General features: G+C 51.8%; 1 protein-coding gene across 5 annotated transcripts in view; it reads right to left on the bottom strand.

The window, feature by feature from the left end:
- MFAP3L (microfibril associated protein 3 like) overlaps window positions 1–13,248 on the bottom strand; it is a 43,213-nt gene that overhangs the window by 10,549 nt on the left and 19,416 nt on the right. For 2 of the 5 annotated variants that reach the window (XR_011492869.1, XM_020904335.2), the window contains exons 1-2: window positions 11,070–11,199; window positions 10,127–10,545 (exon numbers count right to left, since the gene is read on the bottom strand). Coding sequence is in view for 4 of the 5 variants with exons in the window: in XM_020904335.2 (XP_020759994.2) it covers window positions 10,127–10,418 (292 nt within the window). In the remaining variant the exon portion in view is untranslated. Of the gene's footprint in view, window positions 1–10,126; window positions 10,546–11,069; window positions 11,200–13,248 lie in introns of those variants that run through there. The other 3 variants (XM_070480694.1, XM_070480693.1, XM_020904339.2) reach the window with 2 other exon arrangements.

Raw genomic sequence — 13,248 nt, 5'->3', positions numbered from 1 at the left:
TGTGTCTGACTCTTTGTGACCCCATGGACTGCAGACCATCAGGCTCCTCTGTCCATGGGATTCTCCAGGCAAGAACACGAGTGGGTAGCCATTTCCTCCTCCTGGAGATCTTCCCAATCCAGGGATCAAACACATCTCCTATGCCTCCAGCACTGCAGGTGAGTTCGTAACCACTGAACCACCTGGGAAGCCCAAAGAATGCCTAAAAATCAAGACAAATAACCCAAAAGGAAAAAAAAAAAAAATGGGAAGGATTTGGATGAGTAAGTCACAGAAAAATGGAACACAAGCAGTGCCTAAGTACACAAAATCACTTGTGGTTAAATCATAGTCAAATTTAAAGAAATTCAAGCAACTTTTAAAACAGGTAGCTTTTCCACCTTGCAGAGTGCCAGAGGAGGGTTGGGCGGGGGTCATGGGAGGATGAGAAAGGCACAGTGCCCGTGGATGGGGCTGCCGTGGGGACACTGCCGCAAGGCTGGTTTCTGGAATCTACCAAAGTTCAAGATGGGCGTACCTGTTACCCACTTCCAGGATTCCTGAAATGCTTCAAATCAGGCAGGCCTCAATCTGATTGGGAAAATACTACTGAATGTAAGAAAGTCAAGGGCGTGGAAACACCTTTTCAGCATCTGTCTCCTTGGGGACAGAGGAAGGACAGACCTTCCTCCCAACTAACATCCTCTGGGAGCAGCCAACATCTGGGTCCGCAGGCCGGGAAAGAGGCTGACTGGTATCGCTTGTCGCCTCGGGGCCTGGGCACACGGGAGGCGAGTCACTCAGGGTGGCACAAGCTCACGTCCACAGAACTGGGTCAGGGGACCAGCCCAGCAACTAGAGAAACAGGTCGACAGCATCGTGCGGTGACAGCTAAACCTGTGACCACAAGGAATGCCACGGTACGCAGGTTACCGTGATTCGACGTGACAGATCAGGAATAACACCCAGGTCAACACCTTCCAATCAAGTGACCGCTGGACAGAACCAGAGCACCAGTCTCTCCCGGAGGTGAAGCAGCTTGAGAAAGGCGACAATACAGCCATGGAGATGCTGTGAGCACAGTTCTCCTCCAAACGCACGTCTGCCAAAACCTCCATCCGCCCAGCCATCCTGAGGACCACTCAGCATCAAAAATTAACAGCATGCCCATGAAAGCATTCAGTTCAGTTCAGTTGCTCAGTTGTGTCCGACTCTTTTCAACCCTATGGACTGCAGCATGCCAGGCCTCCCTGTCCATCACCAACTCCCAGAGTTTACTCAAACCCATGTTCATTGAATTGGTGATGCCATCCAACCATCTCATCCTCTGTTGTCCCCTTCTCCTCCTGCCCCCAATCCCTCCCAGCATCAGGGTCTTTTCCAGTGAGTCAGTTCTTCGCATCAGGTGGCCAAAGTATTGGAGTTTCAGCTTCAGCATCAGTCCTTCCAATGAATATTCAGGACTGATTTCCTTCAGGATGGACTGGTTGGATCTCAAGAGTCTTCTCCAACACCACAGTTCAAAAGCATCAATTCTTCAGCACTCAGCTTTCTTTATAGTCCAACTGTCACATCTATATATGACTACTGGAAAAAACCATAGCTTTGACTAGATGGGCCTTCTTAGGCAAAGTAATGTCTCTACTTTTTAATATGCTGTCTAGGTTGGTCATAACTTTTCTTCCAAGGAGCAAGTGTCTTTTAATTTCATGATTGCAGTCACCAGCTGCAGTGATTTTGGAGCCAAGTCTCTCACTGTTTCCACTGTTTCCCCATCTATTTGCCATAAAGTGATGGGGCCAGATGCCATGATCTTAGTTTTCTGAATGTTGAGTTTTAAGCCAACTTTTTCACTCTCCTCTTTCACTTTCATCAAGAGGCTTTTTAGTTCCTCTTCACTCTCTGCCATAAGCGTGGTGTCATCTGCATATCTGAGGTTATTGAAATTTCTCCCTGCAATCTTGATTCCAGCTTGTGCTTCATCCAGCCCAGGGTTTCTCATGATGTGCTCTGCATAGAAGTTAAATAGGCAGGTTGACAATATACAGCCTTGATGTATACTGACATGAAAAGCATACACACTGCTGCTGCTGCTAAGTCACTTCAGTCGTGTCCGACTCTGTGCGACCCCATAGAAGGCAGCCCACCAGGCTCCCCCCTTCCTGGGATTCTCCAGGCAAGAACACTGGAGTGGGTTGCCATTTCCTTCTCCAATGCATTAACACTAGCATATGTAAAATAGAGAGCCAATGGAAATTTGCTCAAAGCAGGGCTCTGTAACAACCTACAGGGGTGGGAAAGAGGAGGGGACAGACGTACCCCTATGGTTAATTCGTGATGCATGGCAGAAATCAAAGCAATATTGTTAAGCAATTATCTTTCAATTAAAAATAAATTTAAAAAATAAAATCATGGGCAAATACAAAGCTCGTAGAATTTCCCTTAAATTATTTCTTAGAAGGAAAGGATTTCTCTTTTTCCTTGGAGAGGTCCTTCTGTAAAGGGTAAACCACTAATGTATGGTTCATCTACTCATGGGTAGGAGTAGATGTTGTTGAATCCTTAAGTCGTGTCTGACTCTTTAGTGACTCCGTGGACTGCAGCCCGCCAGGCCCCCCTGTCCATGGGAGTCTCCAGGCAAGAATACTGGAGTGGGTTGCCATTTCCTGCTCCAAGGAATCTTCCTGACCTGGGGACTGAACCTACATCACCTGTGTCTCCTGCATTGCAGGAAGATTCTTTACCACTGAGCCACCTGGGAAACCCTGATAGGTGGTACGAGAAGATTAAGTCTCTGCTCACAACCTCATTTAGACATGGAGGCTCTTCAGCTTCTCAAGGAGGATCCGTTCAAACAAGGAGGTTATTTTCATGAAACCAACTGAAGACTTTCCCGGAGGTGAGGGTCCCGATAACGCTTACACAGACAGAAAGGCAGTGCACACACTCAGTCGAATGACGCTGCACCGAGTCCACACTTTTCTGTCTCTAAGTGTGGAGCCTGCTCTCCAGTATGTGGAAGAGGAGACTCAGGGAAGGCATCCAGCCTTTACAAAATGGAACTGAACACAAGCGGAGCCCCACGTGGCTGTCACGGGGCTTCTGCAAGAGGTGCGAGCCACCCTTCTCGCCTCCCCAGACCCCAGCCACCGCAGAGACCCAGGCCACAGACACCGCAGAGACCCAGGCCACAGACACCGCAGAGACCCAGGCCACAGACACCGCAGAGACCCAGGCCACAGACACCGCAGAGACACAGGCCACAGCTACCGCAGAGACCCAGGCCACAGCTACCGCAGAGACCCAGGCCACAGACACCGCAGAGACGCAGGCCACAGACACCACAGAGACCCAGGCCACAGACACCGCAGAGACCCAGGCCACAGTCACCGCAGAGACCCAGGCCACAGCCACTGCAGAGACCCAGGCCACAGCCACTGCAGAGACCCAGGCCACAGACACCGCAGAGACCCAGGTCACAGACACCGCAGAGACCCAGGCCACAGACACCGCAGAGACCCAGGCCACAGACACCGCAGAGACCCAGGCCACAGCTACCGCAGAGACCCAGGCCACAGACACCGCAGAGACACAGGCCACAGTCACCGCAGAGACACAGGCCACAGACACCGCAGAGACCCAGGCCACAGACACCGCAGAGACCCAGGCCACAGACACCGCGGTACCACAGCAGCCAGGCACCGGCGCCCCAGGGTCCCGTCCTCCTGGGCGGCTCTTCAGCCAGTTCTGAGGCTGCTAACAAGCTGCTTCCTATATCAGGTGGGGCTGAGGAGCCTGGGATCATCCCGGCTTAGTTCAGCTCTCTGCTCAGGAAGGTGGGGGATGGGGGAAGGCTCAGGGCATATGCAGCCTGCGGTTGTGCTCTGCTTTAAAGAATCAAGAAAACCTGAAAAGAAGCCATCTTTTAATTTCCTGGCAAGGGAAACATCTGACTCTCCAGCTAATTCAACCTGATAATCTTCATTTTTAAAAAAGTGCCAAGCACACTCCATGGAGGCTGGTAAGAGTCTCTTCTGAGAGCTCCCAGCACTGGGTGGAGAGAAATAACTTCCCGTTTTGGCATCTCGGCTCTCATCCTCATCTGAGAGTGACAGGGAAGGGTCTTCCCACTGCTCAGACTAAAAGCTGTCTGGGATCGCATCCCAAAGGGAGCACTGAAAAGCATCAAAGAAACATGACAAACAGTGGTGGCCCGTTAGCAGGCTGGCCTCTGACATGATGCCTTCTGGAAAATGAACCAAAGTACCACTTTTATGGAAAACTACATTACCGGTTCTCACAGGTGACTAAACTGACTGTGGAATGATTCTTTAGCTGGCTAAAATGCTTCTTTAGGTGGGACCAGGGTTTCTCCAGTTTTGATGGACAGAGGAGCCTGGTGTACATGGGGTTGCAAAGAGTTGGACATGACTGAGCAACTGAAATGAACTGAACTGAACTAAGGGTTTTTCCACTTGGGCTGGCATTTTGCATCAGATAATTCTTTGGAGGGCTTCACTTGTGACTCAGGGGTAAAGAACCTGCCTGCCAATGCAGGAGACATGGGTTCGATCCCTGGATCAGGAAGATCCCCTGGAGAAGGAAATGGCAACCCACTCCAGTATTCTTGCCTGGGAAATGCCATGGACAGAGGAGCCTAGCGGGCTACAGTTCCTGGGGTTTCAAAGAGTCGGACACGACCGAGTGACTGAGCAACAACGACACTTCTCTGTCCTGTGCATTGTGGGGTGCTGAGAATATTCCTGGTGTCCACCCACTGGATACCAGCAGCACCATCTCCCGCTCCTTCCTCTCCTGCCCCAACCATGACTACCAAAAACACCTCCAGGCTTGGCTAGTGTCCTCTGGGTGAGACAGCCACTGACTCCGACAAAAGGAAAGTACGCCGTGTGCATCACATCCCCCACAGCATCCACACGCACTGCTTTCTCCATGGCCGGAGCACGCGGGGGTCAGCGGGCCTCTGCATATGGAGGGAACACGCCAGGAAGGGGGAGATGGCTGATGGAATAGAAGGTGCCTCCCTTGCCATCACAGTGTCATCTCAAGATTTTAAATAACACTTCAGGGATAGACATGCTTTTTATTTTTTCTTAAGGTGGAGAACTTGAGAGAGTGAATAAGAAATTGCTCAGAAAATTATTTCCTTTCTTTACAAAACACACCGTCCTATGAAGCAGAGACAGAAGCACTTGGGATCTTGACTGTGACATCACAGAACAAGGGTGAAGTGGCCAGTAACAAGTGATGCAGCTGCTGTTTACAGATGCACTGGTGTGCTCTCGGTACTGCTGTTGTTCAGTCGTTAAGTCATGTCGGACTCTTTGTAACCCCATGGGCTGTAGCCCGCCAGGCTCCCCGGTCCATGGAATTTTCCATGCAAGAATACTGGTGGGTTGTCATTTCTTTCTCCAGGAGATCTTCCCAACCCAGGGATCTAATCTGTATCTCCAGCATTGCAGGCAGATTCTTTACCACTGAGCCACCTGGGAAGCCTCTCCAGGTACCATACTGAGCATCTAATGCATCATGGAAGGCTCACAACCCTGCCTGGAGGTAAAAGAGGATTATCTCTGCTTTACAAATGGGAAAACTGGCTCTGAAAAGTTAAGGAACTTGCTCAAAGAGCCATCATTGTTCTCTTCTGCTGAATTTCCAGTGGTGTATTTACAATTACACAAATTTTGAGGAATCAACTTTTTAAATCTCAAACATTTAATTTACTAAAAGAAGAATTTAGTGTAGCACTTTTATAGGTTCACACACTATTCCATGCTTCATCAGAGATGCAAACAATGATGTCGACTTCATGCTGTGGGCACTGACTCCCTCCTGGCTATGTTGGGTTGGGGGAGATTCACTCAGGTCTGAAGATGTGACCAGCACAGTTTTCTGTGGTCCCTTGGCAGGAGGAGGTAAAAAGCATCTCACAGGCTACTAAAAACATCTGCAGGAGCAGAGGATAAAAACACCAGAGCAATGTAAACTAAACCAAAATTCATAACAGTTAACTCTACAAAGGTGGAGCAGCCATGAAAGAATCACGGACTTCACATAACCCACCTCAGATAACTCTGGGCGTATTCTCAGAGATAATCTGTAATTATTTTTGGTGACAGAACACTGTAAGAGAATGGAGAACAAATCCATGGGGAAACCTAAAGCCTCATTTGAAGTAAGAATTTCCAACATAACTGAGCCAGGCATGATTGCCAAGGCCTATACCTTTTCCGGAGCAGGATTTCTTGAGATGCTTGTTATTTACCATCTGATAAAGGTGCCAAGGTGCATTTTCATGGTTTAGAGTCAGAGTAAGAAACTACAGCAAAAATACACTGGATAATTCATACCTGAAATAACAGGGGCATTTTTATAACACTTTCTGGCACTTATATATGGCTACTCACCTGTAGCAAAAGAAAAACTGAAAACAGGACATTTTGTGGCCATTTGTGGTTACTCATGTTATTGGAGCTCTGGGTTATTTCTGTAAAATGGTGGACCACTTCCAACATGTCCTTTGCATGCGTGCTAAGTCACTTCAGTTGTCTCTGACTCTTTGTGACCCTATGGACTGTAGCCCACCAGGCTCCTCAGTCCATGGGATTCTCCAGGCAAGAATACTGGAGTGGGTTGCCATTTCCTCCTTCATGGAATTGTCCTAATTGGACCCGGGTCTCTTACGTCTCCTGTGTTGGCAGGTGGGTTCTTTAGTACTAGTTCCACCTGGGAAGCCCCAATGTGTCCTTTGGTGAGCTCCAAAAAAAACAAGAGTCCTCCAGAAACAGATCATACAGTGGCCTCTCCTGATCTATGGGATTGAAGAGACAGCCAAGGGACACAAAGCAAGTCAGCTGCTGCTCCCACCAGCGATAGGCAACAACCCATTCCTTCTAGGACCCACAGAGAGGCACCGGGAACAGCTGTGTCACTTTCTCAGCACCAACAAGAAATGAAATACTGTTAAGTACTCCTGGAATCACAAAGCACACATGGCGGGCAACTCACCAAATGGTTCTGAACACGCCTGGCTGTGTGCATGCTTCGTATGTGCATTACAGTGGGGTCCTAGCACTGCCTCTTGGTGATGGTGATGGGGCTGGTGCACCGACCATCCAGCCTCTCATCTGTTCTGTCTGGCCAGGGGCTTTCACCACCCCTTGTCTGCTGAGACCTGGAGGAGGAGCAGGTGCTGGTAGGCACAGAGAGAGAATGAAGCCCAACCCAGCCACACCCTGCTGAGTACTGTCTTCTCCATCACCCTGCTTCTCAATCTGGACCTGTGAGGATCAAGGCCACAAAACCCTCATGCCCACTGTAAGGACCAGAAACAAAGTGGGCAACACAGTACAGGGGCTTAGTCAACAGGGGTGGTTGTTAATGGGACTTATGCTCATCTCGTTTGAGTTCAGCAGTGGTCTGTGGCTCAGTGGTAAAGAACCTGCCTGCAGGAGATGCAAGAGATGAGGGTTCAATCCCTGGGTTGGGAAGATCCACTGGAGAAGGGAATGGCAACCCACCCCAGTAATCTTGCCTGGAGAATCCCATGAACAGAGGAGCCTGGTGGGCTACAGGGTCCTTGGGGTCACCAACAGTTGGACACGACCGAGCGACTGAGCAAGCACCAGGCAGCACTGCAGCGTACACGTGTAACTGACATTCTAGGGTGTCAGCGCTGTTCCCACTGCAGCGTGTGTGTGTAACTGACATTCTAGGGTGTCAGCACTGTTCCCACTGCAGCGTGTGTGTGTAACTGACATTCTAGGATGTCAGCACTGTTCCCACTGCAGCGTGTGTGTGTAACTGACATTCTAGGATGTCAGCGCTGTTCCCACTGCAGCGTGTGTGTGTAACTGACATTCTAGGATGTCAGCGCTGTTCCCACTGCAGCGTGTGTGTGTAACTGACATTCTAGGGTGTCAGCACTGTTCCCACTGCAGCGTGCGCGTGTAACTGACATTCTAGGATGTCAGCACTGTTCCCACTGCAGCGTGCGCGTGTAACTGACATTCTAGGATGTCAGCACTGTTCCCACTGCAGCGTGCGTGTGTAACTGACATTCTAGGGTCAGCGCTGTTCCCACTGCAGCGTGTGTGTATAACTGACATTCTAGGGTCAGCACTGTTCCCACTGCAGCGTGCGTGTGTAACTGACATTCTAGGATGTTAGTGCTGTTTCCACGCTGTAGCAACCATCTCTTTGTTGAGTTATTAATCAAACACCACTCCATGTAAACTCCCAGCTGATCAGCCCAGAAACTGAAATCTACATCCTGGTTAGAAGGTGGACATCTTCCTGCCATAAATGAAGACTTGAAGACTTCGGCTCCTCAAGAGGCACACTCATGCTCATATTTTATGCTGAGGATAAATGTTCCATTTCCTCTGTCTTGCTTGGCAGTTCTGAATATTACCCTGTCTTACCTGTGTCCTGAAATGACTCTGATTATGTGTGGTAATTACTAGAGCTGAGCTGGCACGTTAAGTACCAATATCACAAGTTCTTTTAAAAAATCTAGTGTGTCTTTCCTCATGAGGCTTTAGAACAGCCAAGGGATTTGTCAGCATGGACGCAGCTACAAACAGGACTGGAGGGTTCTGGCAGACGAGCCCTGAACCTAGGCTCTGACTCCAGGCCCCTGGGGTCTGCTCCCTCTACCCCCGGCGCCCATGGATGGAAGAGAAGTGACCCCAGGCGACTCCAGGGCATTCAACCACCCAAAGCACGGACAGAGACATGAAGCACACGTCCGCCTGCCAAGATCAACTGGACACCAACCATCGAGATCTCCTTGGAGTGGTCAGTATGACTCCAAGACAGACCTCGAAACATCACTGGTGAAGCCCAGGCCCACACTGTGCCCGTACGCTCCTCTCGCCGGGACACAGGGCTCAGAGCTCCCTCCATGGCCCTCTATACCCGGGACCACCTCTGCTCCAGGCCCAAGGGGGCAGCAGACTCAGTCTAGAGGCCCTGGCCACTTCAGTGGCCGTGTCCTTGGAATCCCAAGCCCTGCAGAAAGACCCCTGGGGTCCAGGGACCTGAATATGTGCACGTTGCATGGTTATCATCCCCTCACAGGTGTGACGTCACTTCCTCCTGACCTGCAGAGAGAGGAAGGGGCTGGGCTGTTTCGTCTGCCCACCGTCAGCATGGACCAGCTCTGTGACCAGCATGGAAGGTTCTGGTCACAGCTAACGACCGCAGGACCAGGGAAAAGTCACATAAGAGAGGGGCTTCGACTGTGCGGTCTCCAGGGCTCCTTCCAGTGGGCAAGTACTGTGGTCCCATCATTACTTCTTCCTCTTGCAGCCTCCGCACTCCCTCCTGGCCAACAGTCTAGAAACTTCAGCCAGGTCGCCAGGAAACACAGGTGATCTCTGGCTGCAGGTGAGAAGCTGCACAGAGACTGCTTTCAAAAAGCATGACCTTGAGGACTTCCCTGGTGGTCCAGTGGTTAGGAATCCACCTGCCGACGCAGAGTTTATGGGTTCGATTGCCAGTCCAGGAAGATCCCACATGCATCAGAGCAACTAAGCCTGTGCATCTCAACTACTGAGCCTGAGGTCTGGAGTCCACGTGCCTCAACTACTGACGCCCGTGGGCCCGAGAGCCTGTGCTCCAGAACAAGAGAAGTGAGCACAGTGAGAAGCCCGTGCACTGCAACCAGAGCAGCCCCTGCTTGTGAAACCAGAGGAAGGCTGCGCAGCAGTGAAGACCCAGCACAGCCCAAAGAAATAAATAATATTTTTTAAAAAAGCAAGGCCTTTAAAGGATAGACAACCGCTACATTTCACAAAACAAAGGAAAACTCCCTTATGAATGAGACACATAAGGAAAACCCACTTTACATCCACCCCTACAGCAATTAGCATGCATTATACTGTAACATTTCAAGAGGCTTTTTAAAAGACACTGATGCTTGCCTTTTGTTTTCTGAGTCAAGAGTGAAAAAAATGAATTCATTACTGCTGTGAATCCTTAAGGATATCTATTTCTCTCTCTTGCCTGAGAAAAACCAGACTCAAGAAGATCCTGAAACGACGTGAGTAAGAACCAGAGACGTCCGGGGCACGTGCCCAACCCCTCCTTGTTTCTCTGACCCTGGAGGAGCGGGGTGGCCTACCTCCCCCCCGATCCTCCTCGTTTTCGCTCAGCAGCTTGCCCGCCGAATTGTACCACTTGAACTGGGGTTCGGGGAGGCCGTAGACACTGCAGTTGATCAAGGCACTGTTCCCTTCCTTGACGATGATATGGTCGGTTCTGGCGACGACCACGGGCGCTGAGCCCACCGCCACGTCGGTGGCGTTTAAAGTGCTGTTGGCCACACTCCTGGCGGTCGCCAGGGTGGACGCGAGGATCAGCAAGGGCACGGGAGGCAGGAAGCACTCGGGCAGGTGGCTCTTCACTCCGCCCATCTTCTTTGCTCGCCCGTGAGGCGGCAGAGCCGGCCGGCCGGGGTCCTCTAGCGGGTGACACTCTGTTCACAGCAGGCCAGGGGACAAACCTGGCCTGGCTCCATGGAGTTGGCTCCTGATTAAAAACCTGTTTAGAAAAAAAAAAGAAATGCATAAATACTAGCATTCATACTCTAAAATGATTATTTATAATATGTTAGGAACCCAGCTAAAACACACATCTGGCTAATTTTTAAATAGCACACCAATTATGTAGTTGTTCCAAACATGGAAAATCATGATATATGAGTTTGTTATTTCTGCTACTGAAATATAAGACTCCTGGCAGGAACAGTGTAACTTTATATCACACGACCTTGCAGGGCTCAAAGGCCGACCCTGGCTTTCCTCAGTCAGCACCGCAAGGCCTCCTCTCACCCCCCACCTGTCCCCTTGGGGACCCCGGGGGTGCACTGGGTGCTCAGAGTCTCTCTCTGCCGGTGGACACGCCCTCCGCCTCCTGCAGTGCACCCCGGGGTCTGCCACAGCAGAAGGGCTCCCCCAGCATCAGCTGGCGTGGCCCTCCTCAGACTGGGACGCCCTTCCCCTTTCAGGCAACCACTCCAGAGCCCTCTGCCCCCGCGACCCTCCCCTCCCGCCCGCCTCACTCACTGAACTCCTCGGCCTCCATCTTCACCTGCCTCCGGGGATGTCGGGTGTGACATGGTGGGTGGCTGCACTTGCTCACCCGAGATCTAACCCCCACCTGCTGCCCCCCGCTCCATCTCACCCACTAAGACATGGCCACACCCCGGGGCCTTTCTTCTCTTCACATTCTAAATTCTGAAGTTCCAGGTCACTCTGAGGTTCTCAGTAGCCGTCCTGCCCTGCACCCCACCTCCCCAGTGGCCTCAATGGGTTTCCTGGTCTCCCGACTCCCCTTAGGCTGCCCCGGCCAGCACCCAGGCACACAGAAACCTCCCCGAGACCGCGTCCTCCCGCCAGTGTCCAGGGGGATGCAACCCGCCCCGGGACGTCCTGGCTGCCACCGCAGAGGCCCGCGCAGAACTGGGGACGAACGACACCCACGATGTGCTCACAGAAACCAAGGCATGCCGCCGGCCCAGCCAGGCCAGCGGAGGCGGCGGGCCCTGGGGGCAGCTGCGCTTGCGGGTCCGCTGTCCTCTTCCCTCCATGGTCTCTCCAGCTTCAGAACCAACATTGTGGCCCGCGGTGGTACGGCCTGCCCCCCACAGGGTGCGGGGCTGAGTCCCCTGCGGATCCTGCTCACATCGCCAGTCTCTTCGTTACCAGCCCTGTGGCAGCTGTCACTGTGACGGCTGCTCTCCCCATCCTCTCCTTCTCTGGAGCCTCTGTGCTCCACGCCCCCACTGATGGTGCTCCCTGTTCTTCCCCAGCCCCTCTCCTTCCCCTGCAGCCGCTCCTGCCACCTCCCACCTGAGCACCCCCGGGCCACATTCCTGGTCCTGATCCCCTCCCTGCGGACAGTACCACCCACAGCCCACGCACTTCCCTGCCAGGATGCCCTGCGGGGAGTCGTATCAGTGTCCTCAGACCAATCTGGGTCAATCTGGGGTCAATCTGCCAACCAGGGCACAGCACCGTCTGTGCGGGAAGGTGCGGGGACAGTCCTCAACTCCACCACCCTCTTCCCCTCTGAACGTCCCTAACACCACACTGTGAGCTCCACCCGCTGAATACTGCGTGGGCGGGCCCCCACATCTGTCCTCGGAGGGCCCTCCCTGGGGGCCTCCGTGTCCCCCTCCTAGGAGCGCGGAGGGAGCCTTCTGGGCTGACCACCCGTCTTCAGTCTTGGCCTGGATTCCAGGGCGACCCCTCTAGCCACTCTAAACACAAGCCACACCGCGCCCCTACTTTATGTAGCAAGTATCTGCGTCTCTGCACTGCGGTGCTACACAATCTGGATTCCTTATCCCTTCTATTCAAAAAGAATTACTGAACATCTACTGTGAAAGAGAAAGTGTTGGCTGCTCAGTCGTCTCCGACTCTTTGCGACTCTTATGGACTGCAGGCCCCCAATTTCCCAGGCAAGAATACTGCAGTGGGTTGCCATTTCCTTCTCCACGGGGTTGCACTCACGTCTCCTGCACTGCAGGCAGATTCTCTACCTTCTGAGCCACCAGGAAACATCTGCTCTGGGCAGACGTTATTCTAGGTCCCAGAGACAGATGAACAGACAATATAGATCTTTCCTGTGGAGATTATATCCTCATGGGGAAAAGCAGAATAAATACCATGTGTATAAGAACTTTGGATAACCACACATGCTTTGAAAAACACACCATGATGCACCTGAGTGCCAAATGAGGCACTCCGGGAGAACTTCCCTGAGGAGGTGGCCTCAGAGCTCTTTGGGAATCACCCAGACCCCAGAAAAGGGCCTTCCAGGAAGAGCCAACAACTAAAGCAAACAGGGAGCTGCCACACGTGTCAGAGACACGGACGGGTCCAGACCTCCTGGGGCTCTGGAGGACACAGGAAGGAACCTGGATTTTATCATTCATCGAAAAATGTTAAGAGGGGAGAGAGGATGTGATTTCTCTTTTAAAATCAACTTTGCTTGTGCTCAGTCGTGTCTGACTCTGCAAGCCCTGGACCGTAGCCTGCCAGGCTCCTCTGTCCATGGGATTCTCTAGGCAAGAACACTGGAGAGGGTTGCTATTTCTGCTCCAGGGGCTCTTTCCAACCCAGGGATCAAACTCACATCTCTTGCGTATACTGCATTGGCAGGCGGATTCTTTACTGTTGAGCCACTGCGGAAGCCAGAAATCAACTTTACTGTGCTGTAATTTACAAATTAAAAAAGGTG

The sequence above is a fragment of the Odocoileus virginianus genome, chromosome 18 (genome assembly GCF_023699985.2).
Source record: "Odocoileus virginianus isolate 20LAN1187 ecotype Illinois chromosome 18, Ovbor_1.2, whole genome shotgun sequence".
In the NCBI taxonomy this organism is placed as follows: Eukaryota; Metazoa; Chordata; class Mammalia; order Artiodactyla; family Cervidae; genus Odocoileus; species Odocoileus virginianus.
The sequence above is the reverse complement of the archived record's forward strand: the minus strand, read 5'-3'. Positions and strand labels throughout refer to the sequence as shown.